At 39.0% G+C, this 18,190-nt stretch overlaps 1 protein-coding gene across 3 annotated transcripts in view; it reads right to left on the bottom strand.

Annotated features, from left to right (window-relative positions):
• Positions 1–4,843: 4,843 nt before the first annotated feature.
• The window catches only part of ARMC1 (armadillo repeat containing 1), a 41,147-nt gene continuing 27,800 nt past the window's right edge, over positions 4,844–18,190 (bottom strand). For all 3 annotated transcript variants that reach the window (XM_087420511.1, XM_004435737.3, XM_087420512.1), the window contains 3 exons: positions 7,935–8,051; positions 7,775–7,849; positions 4,844–6,983 (listed from right to left, as the gene is read on the bottom strand). In XM_087420511.1, coding sequence (XP_087276637.1) covers positions 6,792–6,983; positions 7,775–7,849; positions 7,935–8,051 — 384 coding nt within the window. In that variant the 3' untranslated portion in view covers positions 4,844–6,791. The remainder of the gene's footprint in view (positions 6,984–7,774; positions 7,850–7,934; positions 8,052–18,190) is intronic.

Below are 18,190 nucleotides of genomic sequence, written 5' to 3'. Positions count from 1 at the left end.
CTGTATGTGGGATGCGGCCTCAGCATGGCCGGAGAAGCGGTGCGTCGGTGCGCGCCCGGGATCCGAACCCGGGCCGCCAGCAGCGGAGCACGCGCACTTAACCCCTAAGCCACGGGGCCAGCCCCCACCTAAAATATTTAAACATGAGAAAATGGGTACTTACACAACTTAAATTTTCACATTAAACTTCTTATCAGAAGAGAATAGTTTAGAACAGAACTTCAGGGGCCAGCCCGTGGCGTAGCAGTTAAGTGCACACGCTCCGCTGCTGGCGGCCCGGTTCGGATCCCTGGCACGCACCAATGCACTGCTTGTCAGGCCATGCTGTGGCGGCGCCCCACATAAAGTGGAGGAAGATGGGCACGGATGTTAGCCCAGGGCCAGTCCTCCTCAGCAAAAAGAGGAGGATTGGCATGGATGTTAGCTCAGGGCTGATTTTCCTCACAAAAAAAAAAAAAAGAAAGAAAAGGACTTCAATAAGGACTGGAAAGAGCCTCAGAAAACAGGCTGATCCTGAAGCCACCAGGAATGAGGAGGCTTCGAGTTAGGCTTCAATTTGGGCTTGATAAGGAAGGGGGCAGTGCCAAGGAGGAAGCACGAGCTTTGAAAGTGATCTCTGCTGTCACAATCTACAAAATAAACACATCTAGGAGTGAAGAGACGGATGACACAACTAAGGGGTCAAAGGTACAGCAGATCATTTAAGTGCAGAAAGAGTTTAAAGGATTGGGACGTAGACTGGCAAGGGCCAAAATGGCCAGGGAAGGCTCCACAGACTAGCCATTTCTTCAATGATGGAATTTGGTCATTTGAGAAGAGAATGCATTCCAGATGAGTACAAGCGTTCAATGCATTTACTGAAGACTGAAGATGTCAATTTAATTAAAAATAAGAGTGTCATGTCAATTAGTAGGAGAATAGCGCAGGTTACAGAAAATCTTGAAAACACAAGAATAACTTAGATTTGACAGAATAAAAGTCACTAAAGGTTTATTGCCATAAGAGTAAATACAAACATATAATTATTAGTTCAGTAACTATTTGGTCACGCTGAGATTTAAATCCCAACCTTGACACTTATTAGTTGTATTTGACTCCAGTTACTTTATTTCCAAGCTTTAGTTTCCTCTGTAAAAGGAGTAGGAAAACCCCCAGCTCACTGGACCATTGTGATGATTAAAGGAGATTACACAAGTCAAGGACCCAGCAGAGCCCGGAACATAGTAAGAGCTGAAGTAATGTGAAATGTTATCAAGAAGCTGGTGGCAGTGATCAGATGTGCAGTAATTAAGATCCAGACAGGTACCGCCCCGTGGCATAGCAGTTTAAGTGCACGTGCTCTGCTGCGGTGGCCCAGGATTCGGATCCCGGGCATGCACTGATGCACCACTTGTCAAGCCATGCTGTGGTGGCGTCCCATATAAAGTAAAGGAAGATGGGCACGGATGTTAGCCTAGGGCCAGTCTTCCTCAGCAAAAAGAGGAGGGTTGGTGACAGATGTTAACTCTGGGCTAATCTTCCTCACAAAAAATAAAAAAAAAAAAAGATCCAGACAAGAGCAGAAACAATATACCCAATAGTTATCCCCTCAACAGAGAAATACTACTATAAATGTTCCACTGTCATAGCTTATTCGTAAACACCCCCAAACACTCAGCACACACAGTATTATGCTCTGAAGTGTGACCAACACTAATAAAACAAGAGAAACACCCCCTCCCCTTAAGCATCTGGATCTTAATAAGAAGAAATATACTTACGGAAAGTAACAAACCATAAAAGACAGGTCCCAAACAAAAGTAAGAACCGTAACAGTTAAGAGTAAGAAATCATGGGGTGAAAATGATCACAGGAGTATAATGGATTTGTATACGCAGCACTGGGAAATACCATTGTACAACCTGAGTTGTAAATATTTTTATGAAAGAAATGGGCATATCTCTCGAGTATGTTCAAGAACTTCTATAAATTAGGTAAGAAAAACCAAATCCCTCTCCCCTCTGCCAAAAAATGAAAAAAGAACTGAGTTCACAGAAAAAATATTCAAACAGCTCCTAAATATCTAAAAAGCTCACTCTCATTCATAAGAGATCTGTTTTTTAGACCACAAAGGGCCACATGCGGGATAACAGAGTTGGAAAGGCTGAGGGAAGGAGGAACTCTCACACCCTGCCGGTGAGAGAGGCAACTGGAATCATCCATAGGAGGCAGGAACTATCCAAATTAAAAGCACTCACAGCCTTTGACGCAGCAATTCTACATCCAGGAATCCATCCTACAGGTAAACTTACATAGTACTGTTGGTAAGAGCAAAGGATTACAATCAAAACACTAGTTAAATAAAGGGTGGAACATTAATATGACATAATACTGTGAAGCTGTGAAAGAAGGAAGCTGTTTTATACAAGCATATAGAGTAATTTCTAACATATACTTTAAGTGAAAAAAGTAAGGTGCAGGGCATTACATTACCACCTGTGCAGAAAAAAATATGAAAATTGATAAATTTATAGAATATCTCTGATGGGCACACAAAATTAGTAACAATGGCTATTCCTGGTGAGGGGACCCAGGGGACTAAGGCTCAAAGGGAGAACTCTTCAGTGGATGCCTATTTTGAACATGTTAAAAATTTAAAGTGTATACTTCTTACCAATTAAAAAACTAAATGAGAATAAAACAAAGCAAAATATTGACATTTTCTGTGTGGTAGGAGGACAGGTTACTTGTGTTTCTCTTATGCATTTCTGTAATACACTGAGCTTATTTTCATAACAAAATATTTAAAAGAAATGAGAGTATAAAGAGGAAATTCCAGATATGAAAAAATATGAGCAAAGATCTAGAGGGCATGATGAATACAGAATATTTAGATTATAATAAATAGACAAGTCTAAATAAAGCAGACTGTTTTTGTAACAATGAGATACACAACTGTGCCTCACACTAGAAAGTCTGTAATAACGCTACAGAATGTATGAACGACTAGGTTGGGGGTGGAACTTGCATGGCATTTTTGGTGCTAGACAAAGCAGTCCAAAAGAATCCACAGGCCTTAGTTGACAATAGTGCAGAAAATGACAAAAACACTGTTAAGATTAATCTGATAGAGTAGAATGTGGCTACTCTGGAAGTGAACGTAGCCAATTTCTGCCCCACAGACACATCTGACACGGCTCAGGTAGTGCTTTAAGGGTCTGGAACAGCCTCAAAGCCCAGAAGCTCTGCATTGTTAAAAGCCCACAATCCACGTGAGGAAAATGTGGTTTCCCTCTGTAAACAGGCCAGGCGCTCTCCATGTGTTCTCCTATGTTGTGGCCTAACCAGACTTACCTCTTTCATGTATCGAACTTTTCTGGTCTCCAGACAGAGTTTTTGATTGCTAACAGACACCCGAGTTAAGTCACATGACATGATGGAGGTGGCAGGGTCTGGACTGGAATGGTGGTGTAGAACTGGAAAGGCACAGCAGCGGGACCCAGGATGCAGGCTGCCCTGTGAGCGAGTTGAGACCCGGAGCCAGGCTGCCTGGGCTTGAGTCCCAGCTTCACCACTCATTAGTTCTGAGACCTGGGACTAATGAGTTACTTAATTTCGCTCCATCTCAGTTTTTCCCATCTATAAAATGGAGATATAACAGTACCTACCTCATAGTCGTTAAGGATTAAATGAATAAATACTTGTAAAACACTTAGCACAGTGCTTGGCACAGAGTTAGTTTTTGTTAAATGTATTGCATGCCTACCATGAGCTTGGTTCTAAGAGAAATAATAATTCACAGACTTGACTCTTGATAGGTACAGCAAAGGAAAGGGTATCGAAGATGATGGTACAATGGAGATTTAGAAGTTATCTACACAAAGGTAAAGGAAATTCTGACAACAGAAGAATTCTTCAAGGGACAACATTTACAGAAAAATCGAATAGCTGAAGACTAAACCTCAAAAAAAATCCCTCTGATCGGATATAGAAAGACGAGGCATCAGATAAAGTATGATCAGAAAGGTATAGTGTCTCACTTGAGAATTAAGGACAAGAAGAAAATCGTGTCCAATTTCCAGTAACAATAATTCCATCTGACACTTGTAAGTTTTTAGTTTTCAAATTACTCATGATTATCTCACTGGATTCTAATAATGACCCCATGAAGTAGAGGAATTATAATGAAGAAATACCTCAGAGACTAAATTATTACCTAAAATTACATAGCTAATAAGTGATAAAATAGGACATCAAAATCACTCCTATATATATATAATATTCTCCTATAACAATTCTATAAGAATCAGGATAAGTTAATCTTAACCTCATTCAATGGAGCAAGTATTACGCCCCCTTTCGCCTTTTTATTTTAAATAAAAAACAAATGACAAAGTAAATGAAAGAATTTGCTAAATATTAACCAATAAATCAGAAACAAACATGCCCAGAAATAAAAATACAACCTGACATTTTTCCTATTTGCTCAGTATCTTCTATTTATTTTCACTGATTTTTTAAAAATTCTTTGTTCATTCTCCTATAAAAATATTTGAGCACTTACTACCAGCTAGGTACACCTACAGAATCTCCCAGTTCTCAAAGAGGTAAGTAGGAGAAGGCCCCCGGATACATACAATTTTAATCTAATGTGATAAAACACTGCAATGGGTATAGGTACAGGGGCAGTTGATTCAAACCTGGGGAGAGGCAGGTGTGGTGCTGGGAAGAGACGAACGGAGGATGCATGGGAATAAGGCAGGTAGCGCACCTGCAGGGAGCTGGGAGAAGGCGCCAGGCAGTGTGGATACAAACAGGCTTAAGACTGATCAATAATGCTTATACCACAAAAATGCAACATCCATTCACTTTTAATTATGTTACCTTTTATTATTTTACAACATATTTCAAAAAATGCTGTTACAGTTGCCTTAACTGCTCTATAAGACCTGGAATAAAAGAACACTTAGCATTAGAAGACACAAACATCAAGCTGTCATACCTACTTGTATTGAACCATTACTACCAAAGGGATGGAGTTTTTTAAATAAGCAGATGTATGGCAATGCAAAATAAAATACAAACTTGTTAAAACAGAACAGTAAACTTTGTTTTAATGGCTATAGTAAGGAGGTGGTTTTGTTATCTTTTTCATCACATCTGGTCTGACAGCAAGTTGTATTATGCAGTTAAGGCAATACATGCCCTGAAAGCTTATATCTTCAGTTGTGCGTGTCACCTGCATCAGAGCCCAGACACAGGAAAAAATACTCTCAATACCCTCAATACCCCTCCCTCCAGAAGGTCACAATGTTCGTGAACTCAAGATTCTCGTTGGTGAAGTATTTTACAATAATTTTTTCCAGTAACACTGGCTGCTTTTAATTTTCTCTAAAAGAGAAGCAATGGAAATGCAAGGAAACCCTCCAGGGTCCAATTTTCACTTCACGTTTGCCAAGTAGTAAAATAGCAGCTCTCCATGTTGGTGAAAAAGACTTACAGTTTCTTCCTATTGGTTTTTAATTGTATTAGCATTAAAATTTATCTGGATTTAGTTGGATGTCCAAAAGGAAAATTTTAGTTGCCAAATATTTCAGAAATTTAATAAAGCATCCCATATATGTAATTAGTTATCTACCAAAAAATATATATGTATATATATTTATATTTATTTATCTTACCTTCACTGAAGTTCTTTTTTCTGGTTGGACAGGAGAAACAAGATTAAGTGGACCAATGCTGGCTTTATTTCTTTATAAGCAATAATTTGAGTCTTTTTTCATTCACTGCCATTGCAGGTTCATAATAAATTCACACAAGGCAATACAGGGAAACACCCACTGAATACGCATCTGCCAAGCGATGCACGTTTTAAGGTTAGACTCTACCAAATGGCACTATGGCATTATAGGCATTTAATTTTTGTTTTCTTTTTTCCCAATTTGTCAGTTCTTTACTACTAACGTTTTTTTCTAGCAGGGGATAGTGCGTAATGACAAAGTATGGCCTAGAGACCCAATACTATGGTGCACATAACTCTCAAGAGCTGATACAGACCAAATGGAACAGCAGTCAACTGGAACCACGTTTGGTCGCCTTCAAATAGTCTCCACTGGCACTTTGCTGATACACGTTTCCCTCTTCTCAACCTTTTCTGTGCTAATCTTATGAAAATTATAACAAACAACATTGCAAAGTCTGTGTAGAGCTGTATTTTTAGGGGATTGTTACGTTCAAATGAATATATTTTAATCCACAAAATGTCATGAGTAATGTCCTTTCTACAAACATGGTTGGCAAAATAAAAAAGGCACAAAAGGGACATGATGAGAAACATCTTTATCTTTCAGGGAAGGGTACCAAAGCAAGCATCTTCCATGAAGAGAAGCAGAGAAAAATGCTCAATAATTCATGCACAATGTGAGCTAAAACACACTTCTCTTCAGATAGGTCCTGAGACTTGAGGAGAAAACAAGTGTTCCTAATCACGTGCTTCATGTAAAATAAAATGTAAAGCTGCACATATATACGTTTGGTTTAACAGTGGACCCATGTATTTTAAAGTGAGGCAATTAAACAGAGGAAAACAAAACCAAGATACCTTCAGAAACAAAGCTCCACCTGCAGCCTCTGTCGCTTGTACCACTTAGTGGGGTAAAATGTCCAATAATGTGTAAAATGCAGCATATGCAATCATGTAATCTAAAAACTTTTCATGATAACTTATTGCAAATTGCACTTGACAGTTCACCACAACAATGGAAAACTGGCCCCTTGTTGGTTCACACAGTCCTTGAGCCCCAAACTGAAAGTCACCAGTAGAACGATCTGGATAGAAAGTTTGCAGCTGTGCTCAGCCAGCTAGCTCCACCCTCCGGGTGTGAACCGACCCGGGACACGGCTTTGTCCTGCTCCTTTGTGGGACTCTCATCCTCAGGCAGGTAGTCGGGCAGCTCTGTGTTCTGTTCTACTTCCACAGGCGTATCTTGAAATGGGACCAGCATCTGATACAGGGAAGATGTTTAAGAGTCATTACAAAATCAACCTAACTGACATATGACATAAATTAAAGGTCAATTTTACTAATCACTCTATTTATTCTCAGGGGCTATATTCCTTTAAAAGTTTTCCTCTTACAAGAAGGTAGGTCCAATTGCTGAGCACTGTGGAAGCACAGAAAGGCAGAACTACACATGAAAACTCAGATGCTTTTCTCCTGAGGCTCCAGGAATAAATGTTCCACCTCTGTCTGTTCAAAGATGACAAAAGCAGGCATCTGGCTACTATGGGCCCCTGGAGGGCCACTGAACTCCTTTCTATGGGAATACAAACAAGCTAAAGGCATATAGATTCGTTTTCCCTATCGCAAGGCTAGTGGAAAGAGTAGCAAGAGGCAAAAGTTTTCACTATATTTATTTGCCCAATGGTGGGACTGACCTTTATTTTTTGGATTGGCAAAACTAATTAAGGTCAGAAAGAAAGTAGTTAAAAACCAATGCAAGGAAGCTATATATCCTTTATTTCCATGTAAAATCAATAAGATTTCCATTGACATAAAGAACAGACTTTGAAACCCAAAAAACATAAACATAAGAACAGACCCTGAAATCCACAAAAGACCTCTCTGTATTTCTAAAAGAGTTATCAGTTAACCAAGAAACATTAAGATAGTCTGACCCAACCACATTCCGATATTATTGGCAACTAATGGTCTAGAAATGCGAGCAATCTGCTAGCCATAAGGAATAACCAAGAGTCCGAGTTAGGTATAAAGAAAACTAAATAAACCTTTTACCTCTTCTCCACTTTCACTTTTCACAACTTGCTGAGCCTTCATAACCTTGGTTGACGCTATCGCTGATGCCAAAGCCTAGGCCAAGATAAAAAGGAACAATTTTCAACACTGATTTGTTTACCTGTAACCCCAAGCATATTCAGCCATTTAAAATACTAACCTCTGCTTTCAAATCTGAACGGATTCGCACCACACATCTTTGAACGGCCATTTGAAAAGTAAAGCTAATAACACCTTTAATTTTTAACAAAGCCTCTTCACATAGATTTCTCCGAGACTGAAAATGTAAAAGCAAATTGTTATTAAAATTGGCAGAATAGTAAAAAGGAATAATTCAACTTATATCACACCGAACACGTCATTATATTTGGGGTGGGGGGGCAAATGTCCCTATTTCGGTTCTACCATCTCATATTTGAGGGCACAGAGGGGGTGGCACTTAGCCAAGTTTACTAAATTTTATAAGATCAACAGAATAGTAACTCCTGCTGGGTTTTTTTTCAAGCTTCATTACTAACATTTAGTTTTAATAATTTTAATCTGAAGTTACCCAATGTTAATTTAAATCTTAAAACAACGAAAAAACAATACTGAAAAGTAGAGATTTCTCTAGTTCAAGAGTGAGCAAACTATAGTCCACCACCTGTTTTTGTAAATCAAGTTTTACTGGAGGGCCAGCCCCAGAGGCCTAGTGGTTAAGTTCAGCGTGCTCTGCTTTGGCAGCCCAGGTTCAGTTCCGGGGCACAGAGTTACACCCCTCGTCTGTCAGTGGCCATGCTGCGGTGGCAGCTCACATACAAAAAGAAGAAGATTGACAACAGATGTTAGCTCAGGGCAAATCTTCCTCAGGGGAAAAAAAAAAAGTTTTACTGGAACACGGCCACACCCATTTATTTACATACTGAGGCTAGTTTCATGCTATAACATAGTTAGTATTTATAACAGAGACCATATGGCCTGCAAAATCTAAAATATTTACTATCTGGCCCTTTAAAGAAAAGGTTTGCTGATCCCTACTCTAGCTTAAAAATCTCTAGGGATAAATTCTAATAGACTAAAGTTCAAATTACTGAGCATTCGGTATTTGAGTCACTATTCTTTAAAGCACTTGGTATTTATAAATATCATTGCACCCTTTATTTATGATATTCTCAATCGTTACCACTGCATCCTCAAAGGTTATCAGTAGTCACTTTCTGGTTCTCATTTTCCTCTGACGACACAATATAACACACACTCTTTAGTGCTTCTTTGACTCCTAATACTATAATACCCTGGTCTTGTACTTCCACCACTGATTATTCCATCTCTGTCTCATCTTACCTCCAAGGTCCTAAAACTAAGTTATTTTTCCTTCTACTTCTTCTCTAGTAATAGTAATACTATTCTTATCACTTCAGCCATCATCACCACATAGAAGCACAGCCATAAATCTCCAATACGACTTTCTTATCTTCATTTGCCTATCAGACATATCCACTTGGATATCAAGTGGTCATTTCAAACACAAGATCCAAAGAGAAAATGGGTTAAAAGTACAGTCATGTGCTGCATGACGACGTTTCAGTCAATGACAGACCAAATATACAGCAGTGGTCCCATAAGATTAGTACCACGTAGCCTAGGTGTGTAGTAGGCTATACCCTCTAGGTTGGTATAAGTGCACTCACTCTATGATGTCCGCACAACGACGAAACTGCCTAACGAGGCATTTCTCAGAATGCATCCCCGTCGGTAAGCAATGCATGACTGTAACTGCAGTCTCTCCTTATCTCTCCCTCCACCTCCAGCCCACACACCAAACCACTACCTCTAAATTTTCCTGTTTCTGTGTCGAGACCAGGTTCTGATTCCGTACTTCTGAGGAGACAGGAATCTGCAATTGACCCCAAGTCTCTGGATCACACCCTAAGAAGCACTGCCTTCAAATTACCCAATTCATTCTGCTCTTCTGTTGAATAAAAATCAGTCTTTAAACTTATTCCCACATTCTTCAAAATAACTCACATCACTGCTTATCTCCCTACTTAAACCACTTTTTCACTGCTGTATTTCAACACTACTCAGGCAAGGACCTGGGATTCAGTGGTGTGTGGCAGCCCACAGACCCATAGGGGCTCATCTGGTGCGCTGTTTCTGGACTCTGCTCTGGGGAGTCCCAGTTTCCGTAAAGCCCCTCTAGGCGACCGGCACCAAACAGGTCCATGTTCATCTCTTCCACATATTCAACACCAGGTTAACTTAAAAGGAAAGAAAAGTTTGCATAGCATATACAACATGAAAGTTAGGATACTACTAGTCTAACCTGATTCTTTATTTTAAATGTGAGAAAAGCAGAAAATAAAAAAGTGAAGCAACTTGCCTAGTTTATCTCAAGTAAAGAGTCTGACACTAAATTCCAACTATACCTAACAGTGAGAAACCAGATTCATGAAGCCAATTCATCTTTATTTTGACACAAATTAACACATTTGCCACAGGCAAGGTGGGGGGGTAGGGGGGTGGAAAATTCAATTCCAAGATTTGATCTCAGGGACAGGTTATTTCCGAGTAAACATGAGATCTTCAACAGAGAAAACAGGATCAAGAATAAGCCACAAAGGATGAATAACCTCTTGATTGGGATACAGGGTCAAGATTAGGTTGAGAGAATCATAAGTAGACGAAATTAGGAAGTGGGCAAGGAGGGAGACAAGTCAAGGTTAACTGGCTGGCAATGGGTATGAGAAAAAAGAGAGAGCGTGTGTGTATTATGAGTAGGGTCCTACACACAGATCAATGGAACAGAATTGAAAGTCCAGAAATAAAACCTCATATCTATGGGCAGCTAATCTTTGACAAAGGAGCTAAGGACCTAACAGTGGAGAAAGGAAAATCTCTTCAATAAATGGTGCGGGGAAAACTGGACAGCCACTTGCAAAAGAATGCAAGTAGACCACCTTCTTTCACCATACACAAAAATTAACTCAAAATGGATCAAAGACCTGAAGGTAAGACCTGAAACTATAAAACTCCTGGAGGAAAATATAGGTAGTACACTACTCGCCATCAGCCATAGAGGGATTTTCTTAAATTCCATGTCTACTCAGACAAGGGAAACAAAAGAAAAAATAAACAAGTGGGACTTCATCAGATTAAAGAGCTTCCACAAGGCAAATGAAACCAGGATCAAAATGAATAGGGAACCCACCATCTGGGAAAAAATATTTGCAAACCATATATCTGACAAGGGATTAATCTCCATAATATATAAAGAACTCACACAACTGAATAACAAAAAAACAAACAACCCAATCAAAAAATGGGCAGAGGAAATGAACAGACACTTCTCCAAAGAAGATATACAGACGGCCAATAGGCACATGAAAAGATGCTCAACATCACTAGTCATCAGGGAAATGCAAATCAAAACCACACTAAGATATCACCTTACACCTGTTAGAATGGCTATAATCACCAAGACAAAAAGCAACAAATGCTGGAGAGGCTGTGGAGAAATGGGAACCCCAATCCACTGCTGGTGGGAGTGCAAACTGGTGCAGCCGCTATGGAAAACAGTATGGAGATTCCTCAAAAAATTAAAAATAGAAATACCTTATGATCCAGCTATCCCACTACTGGGTATCTACCCAACGAACCTGAAATCAACAATCCAAAGAGGCTTATGCACCCCTATGTTCATTGCAGCATTATTCACTATAGCCAAGACATGGAAGCAACACAAGTGTCCCTCGACTGATGATTGGATAAAGAAGATGTGGTATATATACACCATGGAATACTACTCAGCCATAAAGTAGTCCCATTTGCAACAACATGGATGGACCTGGAGGGTATTATGTTAAGTGAAATAAGCCAGAAAGAGAAAGACAAACAGGACATGATTTCACTCATATGTGGAAGATAAACCAACACACGCACAGATAGAACTGTTTGGTCGTTACCAGGGGCTAGGGGGGTGGGGGGTGGGCACAAGGGGTGGAGGGATGCACTTATATGGTGACTGATAAACAATAATGTACAACAAAAATTTCACAATTAAAAAAAAAAAAAAAAAGAGTAGGGTCCTGAAGCTAGACCCACACTGCTTAGGTTCAAATCCCATGTCCTCCACTTGGTAATTGTGTGACCCTGGGACACTATGTAAATTTTGTGTGCTTTACTCTCCTTATCCAAAAACTGGAGCTATAAATAGATCTACCTTATAGTGTTACAAGAAATAAGTTAACACATCAGAAGGGTACCTGCAAGTACTGCAATAAATGTTAACTGATATTATTTATTGGAAATTTTATCCCCTCAGGGAATTTCAGGCCCTTGCCCATTTTCCTACCAAATTTTCTTTTGTTGATTTTTTAAGGCCACTAACCTGATGCATTGTTCCTACTTGTTCTTTTACCTTTTAAGAATGTTATATTTGACAAAACAAAAACTTTATTGTCAAACTAGAGATCTTTCCTAAAGCAATTTCTTCCACTGTCTTTATGCTTTAAAAAGTCCTTAGATCAGTTAAATACTTACTTAGATTCTTTAATTTCATAGTTTTTTTTACATCTGACATTTTAGTACGTTTTGACTTTTAGTACCTGATAAAACTCCCTTTCCCTGTCCGTTACCCTCCCTGCAAAACTGTCAGTTTCCTGGCCCCATTTATGGACCAATCTATCTGTTTCCCACTGGCGTCTGATGCCTCCTTCATCATAGGATAAGTTCTAATCTGTACTAGGGGCTGCTTCAGGACTTTCTTCTCTCTCAATTTTTTTTGTCAAGATGACATTGTTTTAATTATGCAAATTTAATAGTACATTTTAATGTCTGGTAGAACACATCCTTGTATTACTCCTAGGTATGTTCTTAGCTGTTGATGTTTCAAGCCTGGGCCCTCACAGCTCCCTCTCCTGGAACATGCACTCTTCCACAGACGTCCATTGGCTCACTCCCTCCAAATCTTCACTGACATGTCAGTTTCTCCAGGAGGTTTTTCTGAACCATCCTATTTAAAACTACAACCCCACCATTCATCCCATCCCTTAGCAGTCCCCATTTTTTTTCTTTTTCTTTTTTTATTTTTCTTCACAGAAGTTACCACCTCTAATACACTATACAACTTGGTTTATTGTGTCTCCTCCAACTATATTATTAGTTTAATGAGAGCAAACACAAGTTTCATAAGAACTTTTGCTTATTTTGGTCACTGCTATATCCCTGGTGCCTAAAATAGCACCTGACATACACTAGGTGCCAGGCTGTGCCACCAAAAAATGTTAACTGACATTACAGTATGGTGCTAGAATTAATCTGCTAATATTTTATTTTGGATTTTAGCAATCACATCTTTATGATATACTGGCCTATATTTTTGTGTGTGCTTTGTTGGGTTTTATTATTTGGTTTGTGCTAGCTTTAAAAACGAATTGTATTATTCTTATTCATTAAAATCAAATAGATGGTATTGGTAATATTTAATATATCTTAATATCTTCCATTTAATCAACTTACATTTACTAGATGCTTTCTAGAAACTTTTCAGGATCTTGTGGCCCCAGTTTCAGTAAGACAGTTATTAACTTATTTGTCAATGTCATGGATAATAGGCATATGAAAAGCTTCCCCCCACCCCTTATTTACTGAAACCTAAATCTTGAAGCCTAAGCGCCCCAAAACCACAGCTAGAAAAAGCTGTCGATAATCTAATGTAACCTACCTGGCACAGCTCAAGAGATAAGTAGTAATCCACCAGTTGCCACCCCTATATATGTAAAGTTATATAACTTATCACTGCTCAAGATAACTTCAAAGAGACTTCCAATTCCAGTCAAGATGAAGTAACAGGGACTGGATTTACCCTCCAGGCTTAAACAACTAAAAATATAGACAAAATAAAACGAATAAAACAATGATTTCCAGACACTAGAAGACAAACATCCCTGGGAGAAGGAAAACAAATGAAGTGAGCTCTACAAGGACACCAAAATATTGCCTAGAAAGTGCCTAGGCTGCACCTCAGGAAGGGGGAACCCAAGCAGAACCAGCAGTCTCCCGTAACTGAGGACACAACATTGAAAATTCAGGAGATCAAGGAAAGTGCAAGTCACAGGACAGAGCACAGGAGAGGGCAGAGCTGCACCAAGAGGGCCACACAGAGAGGAAGCACATGCTAGAGATCTGCAGGGAGTTCCCCTCAGGTTTTCAGCTGAGTGATGATCAGTGCACACCTATGAGGCAACAACCTGAGGCTGGGTATAGAACCGGGCTGGAAAGGAACAGAAGAAACAATTCTGCGGGCTCACAAAGGGCCGGGAATACTTCGTGTTTCCATCAGCCAGAGTGGAAAGAACTTGGATACACGTGGGGCATGGACAGAGAAGCCAGAAGAGTACTGCCTCAGGAGGGCAGCACAATTGTCCCTAGGTTAAAGGGCGCTACGACCCCGCCTAACAAAGCTTAAAGGCAAGCCTCGAAAAGACTCAACTGTCTGCAACTAACTTAACTGTGATCCAGAACAAAGCTCAAGAATATTTAAAGGCTTTGCATACATATACACGCTGTACCCAACAATGTAAAATTGGCAATGTTTGGCATCAAATCAAAAATCACCCAGCATGCAAAGAAACAAGAAAATACAACCTATAATCAGAAAAATCAATCTACAGAAACACACTCAGAAATAACAGATGATCAAACTAGCAGACGAGGACATTAGACAGTTATTCTAACTATATGCTATATGTTGAAGGAGAAACAGAAAAGTGTAAACAAGTTAAGAAGATATAAAAAAGACTCAAATCAAACTTCTAGCGATATAATAAAACAATGTCTATGGTGAAAAATACACCAGATAAGAATAACAGCAAATTAAACACAGAAGAAAACTTCAGCAAATATAGTGACAGACACTATCCAAAATGAAACAGAGAAAAAATGATTGAAAAAGAAATGAACAGAATATCAGTGAGCTGTGGGACAACTTCACAGAGTTGAATATATGTGTAACAGGAACCCCTGAAAGACTGAGAGGAAAGGGGGACAGAAAGAATATTTAAAGAAATAATTTAAAAAACTGCCCAATTTGCTGCAAACTGTAAACCCAGAGATCCTAGAAACTGAAACATCATGAAGAAAATTATACCAAGGCACATCATAAGAGACTGATCAAAAGCAGTGATAAAAGAGAAACTCTTAAAAGCAGACAAAGGGGGAAAAATAAGACACATTACACACAGAAGAACAAAAATAAGAATGACAGAATTCTGAATGGAAACAATACAGAGCAGAAGAGTGCAACAATATCTTCAAGTATGGCAAGAAAAAAAATCTGTCACCTAGAATTCTGTACTGGTCAAAAATATCTTTCAAAAAGAAAAAGAAAATAAGGATTTTCCCAGACATTCAAAACCTGATACAGACTTCAATATCTGACTTTCAAAAATGGATAGAACTGGCCGGCCCCGTGGCTTAGCGGTTAAGTGCGCATGCTCCGCTACTGGTGGCCCAGGTTGGGATCTCGGGTGCACACCAACGCACCACTTCTCCGGCCATGCTGAGGCCGCGTCCCACATACAGCAACTAGAAGGATGTGCAGCTATAGTTGTAGACATACAACTATCTACTGGGGCTTTGGGGGAAAAATAAATAAATAAAATTAGAAAAAAAAAATGGATAGAACAGCTAAACAGGAAGATCAGCAAGGAAAAAGAAGACAAACAACACTATAAACCAAGTATCCTAACAGACACTTCTAGTACACTCCAACCAACAGTATACACATTCTCAAGTGCACATGGAACATTCTAAGCATAGAACATACGTTAGCCATGAAACAAGCATGAATAAATTTAAAAGGATTGAAATCATACAATGTTGTCTAATCACAGGAAATGAAATTAGAAATCAGTAACAGAAGAAAATTGGGAAAATTCAGAAACAAATGGAAATTAACACACTTTTAAATAACCAATAGGTCAAAGAAGAAATCACAAGGGCAATTAGAAAATACTTTGAGATGAATGAAATGAAAACACCACAGGGGCCGGCCCCGTGGCGTAGCGGTTAAGTCTGCACACTCCACTGCTCGCAGCCCTGGTTTGGATCCCAGGCGCACACTGACACACTACTTGTCAGGCCACGCTGTGGCGTCATCCCACACAAAGCAGAGGAAGATCGCCACGGATGTTAGCTCAGAGCCAGTCTTCCTCAGCAAAAAGAGAAGGATTGGCATGGATGTTAGCTCAGGGCTGATCTTCCTCACAAAAAAAAAAAAAAAAAAAAAACCACCACATACCAAATCTTATGAGATACAGAGAAAGCCGTGCTTAGATGGACATTGATACCTATAACAACATTAAAATTAAAGAAAATCTCAAATCAATAACAACTTTCCATTCTAAGAAACAAGAAAGAAAAGAGCAAACTAAAGCCAAAGCAAGGAGAAGGAAGAAAGTAACAAAGATCAGAAGCAGGGAAAAAAAAGAAAAAGAGAATAGGAGAAAAAAATACAAAAATTGATGAAACCAAAAGTTGGTTCTTTGAAAAGATCAACAAATTGATAAACCTGTAGCTAGACTGACCAAGAAAAAGAATGAAGTCTCAAATTACTAAAATCAGGAATAAAAGAGGGGACATTATGACCCACATTACAGAAACAAAGCCTTATAAGCAAACACTATAAACAATTGTATGCCAACACATTTACATAACCTCACCGAAATGGACACATTTCTAGAAAGACATCAACTACTGAAACTGGCTCAAGAAAGAAAGAAAATATGAATAGACCTATAACAAATAAAGAGAGTGAATTAATAATCAGAAAACTTGCCACAAAGAAAAGCCCAGGACCAAATGGCTTCACTGGTGAATTCTACGAAATGTTTAAAGAAGAATGAATACCAATCCTTCACAAACTCATCCAGACACTTCCCAACTCATTTTATAAAGCCAGTATTACCCTGATACCAGAACCAGACAGGAAAGAGAACTACAAACCAACACCCTGTATGAATACAGATGCAAAACGCCTCAACGAAATACCACAAACTGAATCCAGCAGCATATTAAAAAGACGATACACCAAGACCAACCGGGATTTATCCTAAGAAGGAAAGGCTGGTTCAATACATGAAAATCAATCAACATAATATACGATATTAACAGAATCAACATAAATATGATATTAATAGAACTCAACAATAAAAAGACAAATAAGGGGCCTGCCCAGTGGCGCTGCGGTTAAGTTCACGTGCTGCGCTTCAGCAATTCAAATTCAGTTCGATTCCCAGGCGCAGACCGATGCACTGCTTGTCAAGCCGTGCTGTGGCACCATCCTATATAAAGTAGAGGAAGATGGGCATGGATGTTAGACCAGGGTCAATCATCCTCAGCAAAAAGATAAGGATTGGCAATGGATGTTAGCTCAGGGTTTTCTTCACACACACAAAAAAAGACAAATAATAAGCAATTTAAAAATGGACAAAGAATGAATAGACATTTCTCCAAAGAAAAAATCTGTGATAAATTAAGGATGTACGCAATACACCCTAAATCAATCACTAAAAACTGGCCAATAAGCCCATGAAAAGATACTCAACATCATTAGTCACTAGGGATGCAAATCAAAACCACGATAAGATACCAGTTCACATCCACCAGGATAGCTATGAAAAAACAAACACACAAATAAACAAATAGAAAGTAACAAATGTTGACAAGGATGTGGAGAAACTGGACCCTCTCATACGTTGCTGACGGGACTGTAAAATCATGCAGCCAGTGTGGAAAACAGTCTGGTACTTGCTAAAAAGCTACACAAAGAGTTACCATATGACCCAGCAATTCACCCCTAGGAATATACTCAGGAGAACTGAGAACATATGTCCACACAAAAAGTGGTACACAAATGTTCATAGCAGAATTATTCATAATAGCCAAAAAGTGGAAACAAATGTCCATCAACTGATAAATGGATAAACAAAATATGGTATTATCCATTAAATGGAATATTATAAAAAGCAATAATGTACTCATACATGCTATAAAGTGGATGAACCTTGAAAACATTATGCTAAGTGAAAGCTAAACATGAAAGGTCACATATAATGATCTCATTTATAGGAAATGTTCAGAATAGGCAAATCCACAGACAGAAAGTAGGTTAGTGGTTGCCAGGGGCCAGGGGCTAGTGCATTGCTAATGGGCACAATTAATGGATTGCTAGTGATTCTTTTTGGGGTGATGAAAAATTCAGGAATTAGACAACGGTGATGGTTGCACAACCTTGTGAATATACTAAAACCACTGAATTGTACACTTTAAAATGGTCAATTTTATAGTATGTGAGCTCTATTTCAATTTAAAAAAACCTAAAAGAATTCATCCCCAGAACTGTACTACAAGAAATGGAAGTCCTTCAGGCAGAAG

Source organism: Ceratotherium simum, chromosome 31 (assembly GCF_057802395.1).
Source record: "Ceratotherium simum simum isolate JZ-2026a chromosome 31, ASM5780239v1, whole genome shotgun sequence".
Lineage (NCBI taxonomy): Eukaryota > Metazoa > Chordata > Mammalia > Perissodactyla > Rhinocerotidae > Ceratotherium > Ceratotherium simum.
The sequence above is the reverse complement of the archived record's forward strand: the minus strand, read 5'-3'. Positions and strand labels throughout refer to the sequence as shown.